Source organism: Schistocerca cancellata, chromosome 9 (assembly GCF_023864275.1).
Source record: "Schistocerca cancellata isolate TAMUIC-IGC-003103 chromosome 9, iqSchCanc2.1, whole genome shotgun sequence".
Taxonomy (NCBI): Eukaryota; Metazoa; Arthropoda; class Insecta; order Orthoptera; family Acrididae; genus Schistocerca; species Schistocerca cancellata.
The window spans coordinates 347589458-347611637 of record NC_064634.1 but is presented as its reverse complement, the minus strand read 5'-3'; the positions used below and the strand labels follow the sequence as shown (position 1 = coordinate 347611637).

The 22180-nt window shown below is 41.0% G+C and overlaps 1 protein-coding gene across 1 annotated transcript in view; it reads left to right on the top strand.

Moving 5' to 3' along the window:
* LOC126101405 (protein still life, isoform SIF type 1-like) overlaps nucleotides 1–22180 on the top strand; it is a 276203-nt gene that overhangs the window by 156237 nt on the left and 97786 nt on the right. The window contains exon 8 of the mRNA XM_049912068.1: nucleotides 3194–3410. Within this exon, the coding sequence (XP_049768025.1) occupies nucleotides 3194–3410 (217 nt within the window). The remainder of the gene's footprint in view (nucleotides 1–3193; nucleotides 3411–22180) is intronic.

The window sequence follows — 22180 nt, the reverse complement described above, 5'->3', positions numbered from 1 at the left end:
TCATTTTTTCTGCTCTTTCTTTATTTGCCACTATTAGGTCATTCTTATAAGGACTTGCTATCAGTATCGCCACGGACCCCTTCTCTCGGAGCTGCTTTTGCTCCCCCCCCCCCCCCCTTACAGAAAGTGGCAAGAGACCACCACCGAGATGGGCACCTTGTCCCCTTTGGCGCCATTACACAAAATCTGTACACCCCATAATAGCATGTCAGTAGCTGAAGAACGATTTTGGAGTCAAGATATAAAACTTCAAACTCAACTTCATAAAAAAGACATAAGACACATTCCCTATACACAATAAATAGACAATCTGTAGACTTACATAAAAACGTACAAAGCAAACACCGTCCGAACAGGCATTGAACACCCAACGGTACCGGCTGGCCGTCGTGTCATCCTCGGCATGTAGACGTCACCGGATGCGGATACTGAGGGGCATGTTGTCAGTTCACTGCTCTCCCGGCCGTTGTCAGTTTTCGTGGCCGGTGCCGCTATTTCCCAATCAAGTAGCTCAGTTGGCCTCATAAGGGCCGAGTGACCCAACTTGCCAACAGCACGTGGCAGACCCGGATGATGATCCATTTATCTGCTAACCGAGCCCGACAGCGCTAAACTTACGTGATCTGACTGGAACCATTGTTACCACTGCGGCTATGCCGTTCGCATTAGGGTAACCAAAATCCACAAAAACTATTATAATACTGAGGATGGCACAGCTATCAGGTTAGACTTGACTGGGCCCTCCAGGATTAACAAGTTAAAGTACACTCATTTTCAAAAATTAAGGATAATGCTGATACATGGTGAAACAACGCTCTGATGGGCGGTTTGCGGGTTTAAATCAGCTCGGGGTATGACCGGTGCATTTGACCTGCGGTCGTCGCACGGTGGCGTTGGCAGCAGTCCACATAAGCAGAGGTGTAATGGTGCAGCGAGTAAGTGTGCAGATGTTTTCAGACGTGCTAATGGTGACTGTGTGTTGAAAATGGCTCAAAGAACACATATTGATGACGTTATCAGGGGTAGAATACTAGGGCGACTGGAGGCTGGTCAAACACAGCAGGTCGTAGCACGGGCACTCCGTGTGCCACAAAGTGTGATCTCAAGATTATGCCAACGATTCCAGCAGACAGGAGGCATGTCCAGGCGCTACAGTATGGGACGTTCACAGAGTACAACACCACAAGAAGACCGATATCTCACCATCAGTGCCCGCAGACGGCCACGGAGTACTGCAGGTTGCCTTGCTCGGGACCTTACCGCAGCGACTGGAACAGTTGTCCCCATACACACAGTCTACAGATGACTGAATAGACAGGATTTATTCGCCCGGAGACCTGCAAGGTACATTCCACTGACCCCTGGTCACAGGAGAGCCCGTAAAGCCTGGTGGCAAGAACACAGTACATGGTCATTGGAACAGTGGTCCCAGGTTATGTTCACGGACGAGTCCAAGTATAGTCTGAACAGTGATTCTCGCCGTGTTTTCATATGGCGTGAACCAGGAACCAAATAACAACCCCTTAATGTCCTTGAAAGGGACCTATATGGAGGTCGTGGTTTGATGTTGTGGGGTGGGATTATGATTGATGCACGTACACCCCTGCATGTCTTTGACAGAGGAACTGTAACAGACCAGGTGTATCGGGACGTCATTTTGCACCAGCATGTCCACCTATTCAGGGGTAAAGTGGGTCCCACCTTCCTCCTGATGGATGATAAGGCACTGCCCCACCGAGCTGCCATCGTCAAAGAGTACCATGAAACAGAAGATATCAGGCGAAAGGAGTGGCCTGCCTGTTCTCCAGGCCTAAACCCTGTCGAGCACGTCTGGGATGCTCTCGGTCGACGTATCACTGCACGTCTCCAAACCCCTACGACACTTCGGGAGCTCCGACAGGCACTGGGACAAGAATGGGAGGCTATACCCCAGCAGCTGCCGACCACCTGATCCAGAGTATGCCAATCCGTTGTGCGGCCTGTGTACGTGTGCATGGTGATCATTTCCCATATTTATGTCGGGGTAGATGCACAGGTAACTGGCGTTTTGTAGCACATGTGTTTCGGGACGGTTTTCTCAACTTATCACCAATACCGTGAACTTACAGATCTGTTTCGTGTGTGTTCCCTGTGTGCCTATGCTATTAGTGGCAGTTTTCTGTAGTGCCACGTTATGTGGCACCACATTCTGCAATTATCCTTAATTTATGAGCATGAGTGCCCAGAACTCCAATGGCCACTTTGCCTGCCACAGACACTTTGCCCACCGTAGCCACTTTGTCTGGCTCTCCCCTACATTATGTATTATAGTTTTAGATCTTGTGCGCTATTTTCGTTTTTATTAGTGCTGAAGAAGAAAAATTTGTTAACATCGAGTATAGATTTAAGTGTCAGGAAGTCGTTTCTGAAAGTATTTGTATGGAGTGTAGCCATGTATGGAAGTGAAACATGGAGGATAAATAGTTTGGACAGGAAGAGAACAGAAGCTTTCGAAATATGGTGCTAGAGAAGAATGCTGAAGATTAGATGGGTAGATCACATGACTAATGAGGAGGTATTGAATAGAATTGGGAAGAATTATGGCACAACTTGACTAGAAGGGATCGGTTGGTAGGACATGTTCTGTGGCATCAAGGGATCACCAATTTAGTATTGGAGGGCAGCGTGGAGGCTAAAAATCGTAGAGAGAGACCAAGAGATGAATACACTAAGCAGATTCAGAAGGATGTAGGCTGCAGTAGGTACTGGGAGATGAAGAAGCTTGCACAGGATAGAGTAGCATGGAGACATGCATCAAACCAGTCTCAGGACTGAAGACCACAATAACAACAACAGTGCAATTATATTTAGAAGACAAAAAATTAAGGAACAAATGGTTCTTTGAAGATTTGTTTTCATGTTCTTGAATTACTAATTGATCATCTGCATATCATAGAGTATTAAAAATTGCCCCGTGTTGAACTGTTTGATCATCCCCTATCTTAATTGTTCTTGTCTTTTCTCCTACTACTATTATCGCCTTGCTCTCCTAATCCTGTGTCTGTTAGTTTGTCAGCTCAGACGCTGAAAAGCGACGGTGAAGACAGCTTCCCTGTACAACACCTCTTCCAGTACCAGACTGTTGTGATTCCTGCCTACCAGTTTGTGCTTAGTATGTGCAGAGATGTGACGCGCCTTGTCGCGTTGTTGGCAGGTCCGGGCAGCAGCGCCAGCATGAACAAGTCGTCGACTCTGCCGCTGCCGCACCGCGCCGTGGAGCGGCCGGCCTCCAGCGCCAGCAGGGACCGGGACAGGGATAGGGACAGAGACCGCGAGGGATACTACAGCGACCGCAACGAGCTCATCCGGGAGCGCGAGCGCGAGCGGGAGCGCGAGAGGGAGCGCGGCTACCTCAGCGACCACAACTCCAGGTCAGTGGCCCGCCTCCTCACTGCCACCTAGCGCTGTCACTTGCTGCCGCATCTCAGTCTGTGCCCATCGTACCTGCAGGTCTATGTGGATAAGACACACGTCACCACCCACCAATCTCTTATCGTCATCCGTAAGGCCTTTAAGGGGCTCCGGAACGCCCTATACTTGCAATGTTAAAATAACGCTTATAAATTACATCTTTCCTCACAAAGTATTTGAGGTAGGAAGTTGAACTTTTTACAGATTATTTATTGGAATATGGGCTACAACTTAACACAGGGATTTTACAAAATTTTAGTTCAGTTATTAAAGATGACTTTTTTCAATTGTAATGAAAATTCACAACATTTTTTTGCAATTTTTTATTTATATATTCAAAAATATACAATTTTTTGGAAAAAGGCTGTGTTAAATTATGCAGAAGGTACTGTGTAACATTTACTGAAAGTTTGAAACAAATATGTTTGGAAGATCCTTATAAAACATGTAATTAGTATGAGAAAATAAAAGTTTTGGGAATCGAGCGACAAAGATTGGATTAACTTTTTAGTGCATTCCAGGTCCATAGGATGGATTATCTTCATCCTCTGCAAACTCCTCCTCCAGCTTCCTCTTGTTCCTCCTCCTGTTTACTCTTGCTTGTATTTCTAGACTCTTTACAGCCCTGTCTGCAGCCCGAAGGCGTTCCTTGTCTAAAGCAAGCATCGCTCGTGCTATGTTAGAACCTATCTTCATTCCCATATTTCTAAATACCTTGCACCTTACAATGTTGCCATCATTGAAAGTCACAACAGCAACTTTACTTTTACTCATTATTATACTTCAACAAAACAGAGACTCAGGAAACAGAATTAATTACGAATATTTTCGAGATAACGACAGAGTAAATAAACATGAAACAATCGACAATCACACCAGCGATATATATTGAACCATCACAGGTTAGCCACAACACATACTTTATCTCACATCACTAAAATGTACCTGATGAACACGGACGTTAATAATAACACCATTTGACAGCAGTTTAACAGCGCCACAGTGGATCACGCCCGTGTAGAACACATTTAAAAAAAAATTTAAAAATAGTTGTAGTCTTCGGAATTGAATAAATTATATAGCTATTAAAAGGTAATAGTCTGCAGATTCAGAAAACGCAAAAAAGTAAAAATTGAACTTTTCTTGATTTTGAGCCTTTCCGGAGCCCCTTAAACCCATCCACAAGTCTGTTATCTATGTCCATGTGCATAAGTACAGCGTGTCTGCTACTGAATTATACGAAAAAAAAACGTAAATTATTTACAAACCGCGGCGTGTACATACTTTATTCAACATGTAAACAAACAATCCTGTCGGAGGAACATCCGCAACTGAGCGTTATACCAGAGGCTGAAAATACCGCCACAGCTGTAAGGTTCTTTTATTTAACACACGACCGGTTTCGGGCTCTTATACGCCCATCTTCAGGTGTCGTAACTTGGTGCTGTGATCCAGAGCGCCGCGATGGACGTGTACAAGACGAGGTGCGCTGCCAACGAGCGCAGAGCATGGGGTCATGCGCTCGTAGGTAGCACATAGCGTCTTGTAAACGTCCACCGCGGCGCTCTGGATCACAGCACCAAGTTACGACACCTGAAGATGGGCGTATAAGAGCTCAAAACCGGTCGTGTGTTAAATAAAAGAACCTTACAAACGTATCGCTATCTTCAGTCTCTGGCAACACGTAAACTTCGCTAAAAATACACTACTGGCCATTAAAATTGCTACACCAAGAAGAAATGCAGATGATAAACGGGTATTCATTGAACAAATATATTATTCTAGAACTGACATGTGATTTCATGCAATTTGGGTGCATAGATCCTGTGAAATCAGTACCCAGAACAACCACCTCTGGCCGTAAAAACGGCCTTGATACGCCTGGGCATTGAGTAAACAGAACATGGATGGCATGTACACGTACAGCTGCCTATGCAGCTTCAACACGACACCACAGTTCATCAAGAGTAGTGACTGCCGTATTGTGACGAGCCAGTTGCTCGGCCACCATTGACCAGACGTTTTCAATTGGTGAGAGATCTGGAGAATGTGCTGGCCAGGGCAGCAGTCGAACATTTTCTTTATCCAGAAAGGACCGTACACGACCTGGAACATGCGGTCGTGCATTATCCTGCTGAAATGTAGGGTTTCTCATGGTTCGAATCAAGGTTAGAGCCACGGGTCGTAGCACATCTGAAATGTAACGTCCACTGTTGAAAGTGCCGTCAATGCGAACAAGAGGTGACCGAGACGTGTAACCAATGGCACCCCATACCATCACGCCGGGTGATACGCCGGTATGGCGATCACGAATACACGCTTCCAATGTGCATTCACCGCGATGTCGCCAAACACGGATGTGACCATCATGATGCTGTAAACAGAATCTGGATTCATCCTAAAAAATGACGTTTTGCCATTCGTGCACCCAGGTTCGTCGTTGAGTACACCATCGCAGGCGCTCCTTCCTGTGATGCAGCGTCAATGGTAACCGCAGCCATGGTCTCCGAGCTGATAGTCTATGCTGCTGCAAACGTCGTCAGCGAGGTGGCGCAGTGGTTAGCACACTGGACTCGCATTCGGGAGGACGACGGTTCAATCCCGTCTCCGGCCATCCTGATTTAGGTTTTCCGTGATTTCCCTAAATCGCTTCAGGCAAATGCCGGGATGGTTCCTTTGAAAGGGCACGGCCGATTTCCTTCCCTCACCCGAGCTTGCGCTCCGTCTCTAATGACCTCGTTGTCGACGGGACGTTAAACACTAATCTCCTCCTCCTCCTCCTCCAAACGTCGTCGAACTGTTCGTGCAGATGGTTGTTGCCTTGCAAACGTCGCTATCTGTTGACTCAGAGATCGAGACGTGGCTGCACGATCCGTTACAGCCATGCGGATAAGATGCCTGTCATGTCGACTGGTAGTGATACGAGGCCGTATGGTCCAGCACGGCGTTCCATATTACCCTCCTTAACCCACTGATTCATTGGATCTCGACCAACGTGAGGAGCAATGTCGCGATACGATAAACCGCAATCGCGATAGGCTACAATCCGACCCTTATCAAAGTCGGAAACGTGATGGTACGCATTTCTCCTCCTTACACGAGGCCTCACAACAACGTTTCACCAGGCAACGCCGGTCAATTGCTGTTTGTGTATGAGAAATCGGTTGGAAACTTTCCTCCTGTCAGCACGTTGTAGGTGTCGCCACCGGCGCCAACCTTGTGTGAATGCTCTGAAAAGCTAACAATTTGCACATCACAGCATCTTCTTCTTGTCGGTTAAATTTCGCGTCTGTAGCACGTCATCTTCGTGATGTAGCAGTTTTAATGGCCAGCAGTGTATTCGGATTTACGTTATGACATGTTCGGTACGCCTGCCATCATTGGCCATGATGTGGTGCAGACGAATAGCGGATTTCTGCATGGCCCGCTGAAGCGTCGAAATATCTATGCCGTCAATGATCTCCTGAATGGCTATTTTTAGCTCATCAATGGTTTTGGACTTATTGCTGTATACATTGTCTTTAATACAGCCCCACAGAAAGGAGTTGCAAGTGTTAAGATCCGGAGAGTACGGCAGCCAATCGAGGCCCATACAAGTGACCTCTGAGTACTCCAGACAAAGTGCTCCTGCAGGGCATCAAACATTCTCCTGCTTAGATTGGATCGATCTCCGTCTTACACTAATCACATCTTGTCGAAATCATGGACACTTTGGATAATTGGGATGAAATTATCTTCCAGAACCTTCACATACCGTTTGGTAGGAATATCGCACCGATTATTCAGTGAATGGACATGGCACACCATGCAGTCACCCGTTGAGGGTGAAGAGACTTCTCGATCGCGAAATGCGTGTTATCAGTCCCTCAAATGCCCCAACTTTGCTTATTTGTCGAACCCATCGAAGTGAAAGTGGGCTTGGTCTCTAATTCAAACTATATAGCAGTTACTAGTTCTCATCACGCCCCGCTGCCAACCATCCAGTTTGAACGTCCTAGCCCAAGCTGTTCAGAAGTTGTGACGATTTTATTTCATATAGTTCAATAATTGTAATCTTGCGTGGACCCTGCATCCTCGAGACACTAATCTTCACCCAAAAGTCTTTTATGCATATCCTCAGACATCAGCAATTCACTTATCCACATACGATAGCCATTTATTCATATCCTTATACACAGATGCATCTGCCTCTTCCAAACTCTTATCCACATCCTCAGGTCATTTTTATGCATCCACAAATCTTTTAACTACATCCTCAAACGTGTACCTTTTATTCTCATCCTCATACCTTTCATCTGTAACTGCAAATCTTTTATCTGGATCCATAGCATTTTTTTTACTCAGCGTCTGCTAGCTTTTCATTGACATCCACAAGATTTTTAACTCTGTCTCCATCCGCAAATCCCTTATATGCAGGTGCAAACGCAGGTCCTTTATCCCTTTATTTAAACCTTTTGCACGCACCCTCCAAGCTTTTATTTGTATCTGTATACGGCCATATCTGCAAGTCTTTGATCTGCATACACATACATTAAATCGTGAAATAGCGACAGCTGGTATTTTCTGCGTCTTATTTAAGGCATTTGACTGTGCGATTCTCAAAATTCTGCTCAATAAATTGAAGTGTAGTGGGATTCATGATGAATTCAAGCAATGGATAGTGTCAGATCGTACCAGATATTCTAGAAAGCTGTACTTACTAATTCAAACAATGTACTCTGGAGACATTATTCTCACTGAGAGCAGATCGCGTATGGGGCCTCCCTAAGGTTCAGTCTTACTTCACTTCCACTATTGTTTCTCAAATATGTAAATGATTTTCCACCTAATATATAGCAAGCAGAATGAGTTCTATTTGCAAGTGAAACTACTATTATAATCAACCAAGCATACATACAGGAACAGAAAACATGGTAAAGTGTTCTCGGAAGTATAATTCACCAGTTTTCTGTCAGTGATCTCATCCTACATTCAGTTCTGCACATCTAGGAGTACTACAACAATGGTAAGTGTAACACATGGTGAGCCAATAGTAGGGTGGAAAATTCTAAATTATTATGTGTTCATATTAACGAGAATTTAAACTGGACAAGGAACTTTTGGAGTACATAAAACAACTTACCTCAGCCACATTTGCTTGTAGAATCATCGCAGATACTGAGGAGAGAAATCAGTAAGCTGAAAATTGCAGATATCGAGGAGAGACAAATCAGTAAGGTGACATATTTTGTATATTTTTATTCTATAATGTCTTGTGGAATAATATTCTGCAATAACTCATCTTTAAGAAAAAAGGTCTTTGTTACTCAAAAACATTTTGTAAGCATAATATTTGAAGCTCACCCATGATCATTTGTAGACATCTGTTTAAGGAGTTGCATCTTCTGTCTATTGTTCACAGTATATTTATTCCCTCGTGAAGTTTGTTGCTGTTGAAAGGGAACACTGGAAAATATTATTCATTACTCCACATTAAGGTTATCCTTAGCAGAAAAAGGGGTGCACAATATTACAACTTCCATTACTGTAATGTGTAAAAGGTAGGAGGTAACAATTACTAACCCACACCTGTACATATTTAGAAAAACCTTTATAAATGTTCATCATGTAGCCATGTTTACAAATTAATTTGTGGTGTGAATGTATAATAACTCGTTCCATATCACTATGATTTATCGTGTAAATAATCCTTGGAACATGAAATTAACTAATTTACTCGTCCAAAAGCCTTTTATCTACATTCACAAGTCTTTTATCTGCATCAGCTAGTCTCTCATCCACATTTGATGCCCTATAGTTTTCATTCATTGACTACGTATCCACATCCACATTCAAAAGTCTTTTACCAGTATCTGCATCTCCAAGTGTCTTATCCACTACCACATCAGTCCATCTTCCATCTGCATCTGCAGTTATTTTATATGCCTATACATCAAAAACTCTTTTATTTGCATCTGTGAGACTTTTGCCTGTATCTCCAAGTATCTAAATCGCCCCTGCAACACTTTTATCCATATCCAGAAGTTTTTTTATGCATATCTGCATCCGCAAGTATTCTATCAATATCCAAAATTACCTTATCTGCATCTTGAAACCTTTTATCTTCATCTGCAAGTTTTTAACCTCATCTACAAGTATTTTATCATTATTTGCGTCCAGAAGTCCTTCTTTTATCTGCATCCTCATTTTATCTTCCATCCTCATTCACATCTACAAGTCGTTTATCTGTATCCACAGTCCTCATCGATACACATCCTCAGTATCTGCATACACTGGCTTCATGAACACACATCCTCAAGGTTTTAATTTGAATCTACAAGTCTTTTGACTGCATCTCTAGACATTAAAATTTTCCCGACCACCTTGTCCCCCTTTTTATAGTGTTGCTATTCTTATTGTCTGCTACTTTCATCCTCTGTGCTTCATACATCATGCTTTATTTTGCCTCCAAGATAGCAGAACTCCTTCAGTTCCTCTGCTACATGCTCCTCAATTTTGATGTTAAATTTATGGCTACTCCTAACCACTTCCGTTATTCTTCGGTTTACTCTCCGTCCACACTACGTGTTCATTAGACTGTTCATTCTATTTAACGGGTCCTGTGGTACTTCCATACTTTCACTGAGAACAGGAACCTCATAAACAAATCTTATAATTGATATCCTTTAACCCCAAACTTTAAATCTGCTGTAGAAACTTTTACTTATTTCCGTAGTATACATGTATGTTAACTTAAGTAAATACACGGATTCTAATTGTAGCAGTAGTATCTATGGACATTGGTACTCTAAATACAAAACGATAAATTAAAGTGCGACAAACTCATTAATGAATGATAAATGAAGATGAGTCAGTAAATGTGTCACATACGCCGTAATACTGCCAACAGTTTTAAATTTCTAGCTTTCTCTTGTATAACACGGAAGTATTTGTTACTGGCAGATAACTATAAGGGGCAATCAAAAAGTTTTCGTTCGAAGGTCATGCAGTCCAGGATCGGTACGCCTGATACGCAAAATCGTTGTGAGCGTTGAGGGCGAAGATACATTTTTGGTAAAACACCATGTCCAGCTGTGTGAAGAAGTCCGTAACTGTCTGCTGGACATCCTCATATGGCAGGAATCGTTGACATTTAAAGCCCTTCTTTAAGGAACTGAGAGAATGATAATCGTATGGTAAGAGATCAGGACTGTAGGGTGGGTTTTGTTTGCTGTGCAGTTGTTGTTGTCCCTAATGCCCTAATGGATAAGGCTGGCCTCCCAGATCGACCGGTGGCTTGGGTCGAAACGCGACCGACATGGAACTTGGGTACCATTATTCTCTGATGGTTGTGGATGTGTTTGTCCTTCGGGAGCCAAGATTAGCAACACGTTGGTCCTGTCTGTATGCATTTGGTAATAACGTCGCCATAGTTCACGTTTCCGCATTTACCGTACGCATAAGGAAAAGACACACACTAATTACTTGCCTACATGTCCGTGCTTCTCCCCTAATACGGGATCCGCGCTACGCCGTATACAGGGTGGTCCATCGATCGTGACTGGGCCAAATATCTCATGAAATAAGCATCAAACGAAAAAATTGAAGGGGGGAACCAGAGGGCGCTATGGTTGGCCCGCTAGATGGCGCTGCCATAAGTCAAACGGATATCAACTGCGTTTTTTTTTAAATAGGGACCCTCATTTTTATTACATATTCGTCTAGTACGTAAAGAAATATGAACCTTTTAGTTGGACCACTTTTTTCGTTTTGTGATGGATGGCTCTGCAATAGTCACAAACGTATAAGTACGTGGTAACACCTAACATTCCACCAGTGCGGACGGTATTTGCTTCGTGATACATTACCCGTGTTAAAATGGACCGTTTACCAATTGTGGAAAAGGTCGATGTCGTGTTGATGTGCCCGCATCTCGTGGTCGTGCGGTAGCGTTCTCGCTTCCCACGCCCGGGTTCCCGGGTTCGATTCCCGGCGGGGTCAGGGATTTTCTCTGCCTCGTGCTGGCTGGGTGTTGTGTGCTGTCCTTAGGTTAGTTAGGTTTAAGTAGTTCTAAGTTCTAGGGGACTTATGACCACAGCAGTTGAGTCCCATAGTGCTCAGAGCCATTTTCGTGTTGATGTATGGCTATTTTGATCAAAATGCCCAACGGGCGTGTGCTATGTATGCTGCTCGGCATCCTGGACGACATCATCCAAGTGTCCGGACCGTTCGCCGGATAGTTACGTTATTTAAGCAAACAGGAAGTGTTCAGCCACATGTGAAACGTCAACCACGACCTGCAACAAATGATGATGCCCAAGTAGGTGTTTTAGCTGCTGTCGCGGCTAATTAGCACATCAGTAAGAGACAAATTGAGCGAGAATCGGGAATCTCAAAAACGTCGGTGTTGAGAATGCTACATCAACAACCATTGCACCCGAACCATATTTCTATGCACCAGGAATTGCATGGTGACGACTTTGAACGTCGTGTACAGTTCTGCTACTGAGCACAAGAGAAATTACAGGACTATGACAGATTTTTTGCACGCGTTCTATTTAGCGACAAAGCGCCATTCACCAACAGCGGTAACGTACACCGGCATAATATGCACTATTGGGCAACGGAAAATTCACGATGGCTGCGACAAGTGGAACCTCAGCAACCTTGGCGAGTTAATGCATGGTGCGGCATTATGGGAGGAAGGATAATTGGCCCCAATTTTATCAATGGCAATCTAAGTGGTGCCATGTATGCTGATTTCCTACGTAAAGTTCTACCGAAGTTACTACAAGATGTCTCTCACTTCATGACAGAATGGCGATGTACTCTCAACATGGTGGATGTCCGGCACATAGCTCGCGTGCGGTTGAAGAGGTATTGAATATCATATTTCATGACAGGTGGATTGGTCGTCGAAGCACCATACCATGACCCGCATGTTCAACGGATCTGACGTCCCCGGATTTTTTTCTGTGGGGAAAGCTGAAGGACATTTGCTATTGTGATCCCGACAACGCTTGACAACATGCGTCAGCGCATTGTTAATGCATGTGCGAACATTACGGAAGGCGAACTACGCGATGTTGAGAGGAATGTCGTTACAAGTATTGCCAAATGCATTGAGGCTGACGGACATCATTTTGAGCTTTTATTGCATTAATGTGGTATTTACAGGTAATGACGCTGTAACAGCATGCGTTCTCAGAAATGATAAGTTCACAAAGGTACATGTATCACATGTATAAAATGTTCATACGTACCTACGTTCTGTATTTTAATTTAAAAAACCTACCTGTTACCAACTGTTCGTCTAAAATTGTGAACCATATGTTTGTGACTATTACAGCGGCATCTATCACAAAGCGAAAAAAGTGGACCAACTAAAACGTTCATTTTTCTTTACGTACCACACGAATATGTAATAAAAATGGGGGTTTCTATTTAAAAAAACGCAGTTGATATCCGTTTGTCCTATGGCAGCGCCAGATAGTGGGCCAACCATAGCGCCATCTGGTTTCCCTCTTCAAGTTAGACAAGTTTCGTTCTTTGTAGTTCTTTTCGTTTGACGCTTATTTCGTGAGATATTTGGCCCGGTCACGATCAATGGACCATCCTGTATACTGTATGGTCCTGCAGCAACGCCCTCTAACGTAAGCTTTTTGATCACCCTTTATAATACAAAGTATTCCGTGGTCGACAGTTAGTGAAACTTTGCTAGTGTATGATGGTAGTTGTGCTGCAGGAGTATAACTAGAGATGACATTACTAATGTAGTCGTTGACACTTGTGTTTCGACGCCTGTGGTATCGGTCTCCAAACAAAGAATTCGTTAATTACATAGTGCAACACCCTTTCTATTTTAATGAGAATTATAATGTATGCAGCATCTATGTAATGTACAAGTAATATAAATGCAATAGAAAAATATCGTGGGTGTTTCACAACCCTTAATACATGTCTTTGAAGTTGTAGGGCGGACTTCGTAGTTTTGATATCGGACCGATGTCCAGGAATGTATCGTTTGGATTTAGAATAAGTTTGCAGATCATATCACTTTCAGATCACAAGCTTCGCGTTACGCACTAAGCGGAGACAATGACCTCTGACCTGCGCTCTCTACAGGAGCCATTCCACGTGGCGACGCTGCTGTTCCTTGCACAACGTGTATCTGCGATGAATGCTTTCTTACGCACGGTCCACTAACTCTGACACGCGTTCGTGGGTCAGTAAGCTCGCTGACGTCGAAGGCTTTAGACGCCGTCTAACGCTTGAGACTTCCTTACAGTGTGTGAATACTGGTTTTACTTTTGGAGCAGCTACCTGTAACAAACTATACAAGCTGATCAGAAACAGTCTGAAAAGCTTGTAAGGGTGTTTCAGGGGAGGTTGTGCTGAGAAATAATTTTTAAGAAGAGAATTTCATATCTTGCGTCATTTCCGAAATAATTACCATTCAAGGTAGGCGATCAGGCCCTTGCGAGTGCAGATACAGTCAGTGTCATTTTTTCTCATAGCATAGGTGATAGCGCACGAGACTGCTCAGCCTTCGTCTTGGGTTCGATCCTTACTACTGCCCATGTCCAATTTTTGTATCGTTCTCTTGTTCGTTTTAGGAAACCAAACGCAGAACACGTTTGGAGTCAGCGTCTCTGGCGAGTCGCATGAATTTTCGCGCGCAACGACCTGATTGGCTAACTTCAATGCTAATTCACTCGGAAACGGCAGAAAGTATCGAAATTTTTGTAACAGTTATTTCTCAACATAAGCTACCCTGCAACACTCTTACAAGCTTTTCAGACTGTTTCTGATCACCCTACATATTTTGAATTTCTTCTCGGTGGAGGCAAGCCCCATTTTATATGGTGGGGTATATGGCGAAGCGGATGGGGTTTTCCGTGCCCCTGCTTGTCAACATCGACAACTGGCCACCCAGCGACTACATCAAATTACAGTCCCATTCCAAGTTTCTCCAGGAACTACTTTAGTCACTTTGATGGACAGCATCAGCCATTCGTTGGCGGACGTTACTGATGAATCTGGAGTACACACCATAGTGTTTATAACTAAGAGGAATTTACCAAACTAACTACCTGACCAAACCATGTGGCATTCAGACAACACATGTATCGCTATCAGCTTTCAAATTTTTGAAGAGAATGTTGTTCCTAATCAGTAATAATGTCTAACGGTTGAGTTGTTTGTGTCCCGCCACAGTTGCTTGATATTCTCCCATATGAGATCTTCATCTTGTTGTTCAGCAATGTCCTTTAAAGCTGTCAGTCGTGATGCAAAAATCACGCGAACGGTGCTGGTGAACACGTATAGATGACTTTAAGTTTGTTTCAATTTGTCAAATTCCCGGTGTGCTTGTTTCTCCAAAAACCAGTTCGAAATCTTACCACATAATTAACCTAATCTTGTAGTGAATGAAATGGCGAAAAAATCCGACGAGGTTTAAAAAACTTCTATTTGGTGTCTACTAGTAGGAGCTGGAATGTCATGAATGGCCTGGAGTTTGTGTGGACCGGGTCCGGTACCAGAAGCTGAATTATATGACCTAAAAATTTAATAAACCATCTTCCAAACTCAGATTTCCTTAAACTGACCGTAATTCCATGACCTGAAAATGTTTCCAGTAACAAGTTCAAGACGCTGTTATGTTGGTACTGGGATTCCTCAGGAATAAGTACGTTGTCGACAGAAGTGGTGTTTCCGTCCATTAAATGTGTTGGTAGAATGGAGTTCAAACCTCTGATGAAAATCGCAGACAAGATATTAAGACGTAAAGCTAGTTTGCAATATTGGTAACAAATTCCGAAGCATAAAAAGGCTGTGTATTTGCTACAGTTGGGATGTAGTTCGATCTGCCAGAATCCTGATTTTAAATTGAGTGGGGAAATTTTTGGAACAACTCATAGAATTTTTGTGGACTGTCTGCTTGTCATTAATGAAGAATCTAAAACAAGCCTCAGAAAAAAATTTTGGAGCAACTTATCTAATGTTTGGGGCCTGTCTGCTCGTGTTACTTAATCAGGAATCTAAAACAGGTCTCTGACAACCGTCTTTCATTAAAGGGAGTTGGAACGCCCTATACCGACAACGTTAAATTTAGTGACTTGGCTTCTCTGTATTTCAGGAACCACTGAAGCCATTGACATGAAACTTTTACTGGACATTCAACTGTACGTTCTGAGTCTACTGAACTACAATAATTGCATTTCAGCCACTGCTTTATGAAATGCAATTTTGTTACTACACTTTTAAAATTTTGTGTACTTTTTTTTTACGTTATCGTAAATAATTTTAATTATATATAACATTATGTTCTTCTTTTAGTTCAGTAGACTTAGGATATGTATGCTATTACTCCGTGAAAAATTGTATATTCCACTCGATATGCTTTCTGAGATTTAGGGAAAAGTGCAACAGAAAATGTAAATTTTCAGGAACGGCTTCTGAAGTTTTAAATGACTGTAACTCACTTAATATATTCTTAATTTTTTTTTATTTTTAGTTACTCATAAGCACCCTGCACCATATTCTATATATCATCCCCTTGATCTTTTAACAAATTTTTTCTTCTTTTCTTGTTTCTGGACTCCTTAGTGTCAACTGTGCTGCATACTCTGCTTTATGAATGCGAACCTTGTCCATGCATTCAAGTTCTCTGATGCAGTTTGCTCCATGATTAATTCCCATATGCTGTAGCACTTTCACCCTACCAATGTTGCCATCATTAAAAGGAATAACAGCATCACTGAACCCACACTTTCGTGTCTTCATTCCAACAAAAACATTTTTGGTAAGCGAGTCAATATGAGATTATTGAACGACTCATTGGGATTTTGAGTCTGACCATGCAGACACTTCTTCAGTAATTCAGGATTTGCCAGGTCTCTTTAAATAGGTTTTATGATATTCATGACTGCTGTTGGGATGCAATGTTTATGGCTGTATGAACTGTTTGAGTACTGGGCATTGCAGTAATTGCACCATGAATCAGGTCCAGGAGGGCAAAGGTGGTGTACTGGTTTTTCATCAATTGACGGTCTGTGGAAGAAGGTAGCCCATACTGCATGCTTCATTTTCAACAAATCCTCAGTATTATTTCCAATGGTCATCCCATAGTACTGCTGTAGTTCATCAATCATTTTGTTTGTCATCCTGCCTCTTATGGTTTTACCATCAGAAAGTTTCTGGTCTCTCAAACTTTGTTTCAAGTTCCTCAACCTGGTGCCCATCCTCTTCTAGACATGACGAACACATTCCTGTTCTGTGATAATCTTCTCACCACAAGGCTGAGCGACTAGTACACTGTTATATGCTTTTGAGTCTCCATCACCTGAGAACTTAGCAAAACACACTCCCCTTTCATTCACCGATCGACTAAAAATTTCAGTAGCTGCAGAGGCCTCCATACAACCACTTATCCCTTCATAATTTTCTCACAGATATGCCCTTCTTCATTCTCTGATTTACACTTATAACAATGTTTGGTTAAAATCTTGAAATCTATTACCTTTCCAGTATCCACACTGGTCACTGTAGCAACAGAATTCTGAGAACTGTAGCCGCACTTTTGCCAAGTGTCATCAAAAGCTACTAGTATGTCAGTCATACCATCATTTACTTCAACAGCTTGGTTTGCAGCACTCTTCATTGACTCACATCCAACAGATTACACAGCAGCTCCAATAAATCCTGCTTACTTGTCGATTTTACAAGGCGGGCGTGGCATATTCATCACGGCACACATTGTTTCTGCTGCAGTGTGTCCTTTGCCAATAGCTCTCAATCCATAAAAACCACATAACATTTACTTCAAAATAATTATCTTTACACTTATCAGAATTACGAAATGAATGAGTGTATTTATAAGTGGCACAATTAATGATAAGTTTCCTGGCTAGTCTATTTAATAACTCACTGTCTTCATGTAAACTAACTGGCCCTCCACACATACACGTATAACCTAACCTACCATTTACACCACTTTCATTTTGAGGAAACTGTGTATCACAACGTTTTATTTTAATCTTCGAAGCACTAATGGTTGTTTCTCTAGATACAGCCGAGTTTGCCTGTATTTCATTCTCTGTAACTTCACACGCAACATGTTAACCACAATATTTCCCTTTATTCGAAAATCTATTACCATGAACCCCCCTTTTTAATAAACACTTTGATTTGCGTCATACTTTACTTTTTAAGAGATTTAGCAATCTATTCGTCACTTTTCCTCAGAAAAACGTTAGCACTTCGACATACAACGAGTGTTCATACTATGAAACGATACGATACTGTTTTTGACAGTGCTAGCAATACAAACGCGTAATTTAACCTTTATAACACAGCAATCCACAGCCTTCTGTATAAAAAATTACCGATTTTATTAGATCTTGAAGTATGCAAAAAAAATTTTAACATTTTCAACCGGTGTAGATTATATTTAAAAAAATAAAATACCTCCCATGTGAGTTATATATATAATTTTTTTGGAAAATTGCAGATTTTATAATGCGATAAAAATCCGAAAATGGAAAATAATTTTCCGTTCTAGCTCCCCTTCAAACAATGTGTAACGGACTGTTACAAGGACTGGCTGCTGTTTGTCATGCCTTGTTGGAGCATAGATTCAGTTTTCAGTTATACTTTGTCTCTACAAATGAAAGAAAGGTTGTAATGTCTAGAAACAAAAGTATTATGGTGTTTCGCATGATATTCGTAAACAAATCTGTACCTAGTTCCGGGAATGTTGTCAAAAACATGAGACTGAGTCTGTAGAACTACCTCTAATTGTTTTCTATCCCTGTCTGTTGCAGATTCTCACCTGTCTATTCTTGCTTGCATTGTTTGAGAAATGCCTAGATTTGATTCTTCATTTTCATTAATAATAGGAAAATCTGTTTCAGTGGAGAATTATATGTACCAAATCATGTTTTTCATTGATGTGAGAAACTGTAGGTAGTTATTCTCCTCTTCCTGCATTCAGAAATTCTTATCAAATTGCAGTGTAATCGTTGTATCATTGTTCTGTAGCAAAATATATGAATTTTAAAAATACAATACTACTGTTTGTCTGTTTATGAAATCTATGCCAAGCATAATCTCTGTTGTTAATAGTAAAACTATCAAAAAAATTTGTAAAGAAAGTGTGATCTTGTACAGTAAATTATAAATATGTTTGACGTTTTACATCGACACCTTTCCCAGAAACAGTTCCTATAACATTTGTTCTATGTAATGGTAAAGTAGGGCAAGTTTCATTAGAATCAAATTTATTGAATGCTGTATCACCAATTACTGAAATTGGAGAGCCTGAATCTAAAACTATGTTTGCCTATTAGTATGTCGATGAGTGGATGATAAATTAGTTTTTGAGGTTCCTCTTTCCCTTACAGCAGCGTGTCCCTTATGACTTCCAAACAAATGATGTTTTCAGTAATGTCGGTGGGATTGGTAGAACATAGCGTTGTCTCTGTGTGTGAATCTTCTGTAGTCTTCTCCTTTAGTCGTTGTTGTAGCTGTGAAATAGGTTGCGAAACTTCAGCTGTTTGTACAGATCGTCTCGGTTCTGCATTCTTAGAATTAAAATTGTCGTTGATGAAAATGACGATTCAGTCAAAAGAAAATTTTTGCTGTTTTCTGTAACTTTCATTTCTCCTATTCCGTACCTGTCATTTTCTCGGACATCGTGGTTTTGTTGTCTGTTGTCATGATAGTTATGACTGTATGGTTGGTGCCTATGCATATGCACATTGTTATTCCTTTGTAGGTACTTGTATCCAAAATTATTGTATTGCTGTAGAGAATGTTCATATTTCCCTTGAGTTATGGAAGTGCTTGTTGCTGGTCGTCTATGGTGGTGTATTGAAAGTGTTATGTCCCTGATAGTGTTTTTGGTACTGATGGCTATTCCCGCATCTTCTGTCTCTGTTATCACTGAGTGACCTGAATTGCCCCATTCCATTTGTCGTAATAATTGCTGTTTTTCTGGTAAAAGTTCTGTTTTAGTACATATAATCGGATACTTGAATCTCAAGTTATTGTGAAACTTTAGGAAATGCTTTTGTGTTTCCTTTCTGATGTCCTGTCCACGAAAAAAACACGAAAAGATTTCGGAAGTTTAGAAATACAAAGCTGAATTACAGCGGATTGGTTAAACGGTTCTGCAAATGTTGGTTCTGTTGTACCATGTGCTCGAAAAACTGCCTTACGATTGCAAATTGTGAATTTTCAGACTTTGACAAACTGATGAGTTTGTCCTTAATAAGTTCACGCTGCGTACTCTATGACCAGATTGCTGCGAGAAATGCATTGTGAAATTCTTCTAAAGAAAAGCATTATCTTGCTATGGGTCACATCCGCATAGCTGATTCACCTCCCAAGAAACTGCAAATAAATTCTAGCCTGTGTGTCACTGGCCAAGCTGGTGTAAAGAAAAGCGACCTTGTTGTATCCAATCTAAGAGGTATAAATCATTTATGCTGTTGCGAAAAACTTTTAACTTTTTAACCGAAAAAAATGTTTGTGGTCAAATCCGTCGAGTCTTGTTAAGTTATAAAAGTTCTGTCGGTTTAAATACGTGTTTCAATGTTCGCATTAATTTTCAAAGTCTCTTTCACGTCTAATTCGGAAAAGATATTCGTACACAAAATATTTTTCTCGTCTGTGATAGCTCTCACTGAAATCACGTGTATCTCGTTCTTGTGTCAAATGCTTTTCAGTTCGAGCGTAATGTATTTATTCCTTGTTTGTGCTGTTTGTTTAAGTCATCTGTCCTTTAAAATGCTATAAAAATTGAAATTCTTCGGTCTGTTTTAAAATGTATTGATTGCGTGTGTGACGAATGCTCGTCTATGTTTACTTCGATTTGCTCAACTTCGTTTGAAAGTTAATAGACCTACGCTTTCCGTGTTTCAGATTGTTATTTTACTCTGGTGTCAATGCTATTTGTTTCTGTTTCCAAATTCTGTATCTTTTAGGAATGCTTTTTTGATTTGCACTGCAATTTTGCGACCACGGCTTTAGGAATTATTTTATTGGTTTTTTCCAATAACTGAAGTTTTCTCTCTTCGGTGTGTATCTGTAATTTCTTTAAATTTCGTGTGGACCTCAGCCACTCTCTGAGGAAACTGACACTGTAATTGTATTTGTGTTTCTGCAATTTCTTCTATTCCTGCAGAGATTTTTGCTTGATTCTAATTCCGTGCCTGTTGTTACATTCATTACGATTGAATCATTGTTTTCATTTTGTTTCGTATTGTCTTGTTTTCTTGTAATTTTGTTTCAAGGTAACTTTATAACTAATTTGCTACTGTTTTGTTAGTTTCTTGTAATAAGTGATGAAACGTAAGTGCATGTTCTTTTTTCTGCGAAGAATTCGCGCTGGCTATTGTTCGCCTGTGTTTTCATTCAGTGCTGCGTTTTCCGAAAAATTTTGCGTCGTCTGCGTGGTGATACCGTCATACTGCGCGGAATGTAAAACTTTTAATTTCGAGTCTCGCTTCTCATCTTCAAAACAAATATTAGAGTGCCATGTGAACTCCGCGTATTGTTCAGATTCCTCGTAATTGATTGGCTGGAAGAGAATTATTTACCTTAAGCATTGTTGTGTCTAAAGTAATCTGTGTAGTAATACTTAGTAATTCGTCGAAATGAAGGTATTGTTGTCTCTTGAATTTTGCGTATTGGCTGCCTGAGAATGATTGCTACGCGACTTGCTATTTTCTGTGTTGCGCTAGATGGTAATTATAACAGCAAAGAAAAATATTCAAAATAAATAAAGAAATTTTTAGAAATTATCCCAATGATCTGTGAGAAAACGCATATCATTAGTAAACAGCGCAGCAGCAAAAGGAAGCTACAAGCAAATGGCGATCGAGAGCATTTTACTTTATCTGATTACTTGGAAAAAAACCTCAGAAAATTCACCGACTCCAGAATATAGAATTAATGTCACCAAATGAAAGTCTTCTGTTTGAATTTTATTTTAGTGAAAATAGATCTGTAATATTGATTGCGTTTTTATTGTAAAATTATCAGTTAGGTGCTAAACTTTGGGCTACCTATTTTCACTTGTGCTCTTACTATACCTTACAACTGATAACTTCTGACAAAATTCAATTGCTACAATGCATCAAGATATCCAGCAGCGAGATTTATATGAAAATTGTAACCTATCAGAAACTTATTGTTATCACAAAATCTGAGATGAACTTCGTTCAAAACTGCTTACTTTGAAACTCAAGTTGGTATTGTGAAAATTAATTAAAAAAAGAATCTGTTTTCCACACTATTTGGCTCACATGAGTCGCACTGGATAATGCTGTGCAAACTGCTCTCATAGATACAGCGCATCTCGGTAACAGAGCTGCAAAATCTAGCTACTGAGATACGCAAGCGTTCTCTAAAAACACTGCTAGCATTCTTGGTTCATAATTTTTGATAATGGTTCTAAACAAACTGAAAACTGATTCTTGGGTTGTGGACAGTAACTTGGTTAAATAATCTCAATAGCAGTCGCATATGATTTGACTTACGAACATTCAGTAAACTTTAATCACAGTTATACTTTCTCTGATATCACGTAACTGTAATACAGAAATTACAAAATTTAATTTCACATGCATAATCTTTCCTTAATCAAAAATACCAAACTCTTATTCTTAAATCAAAAAAGTATGGCTGATTTGGATGTCCAACAAACCAAGAATTATGCATTATCAACCGCTGCCGCAAATAAAAA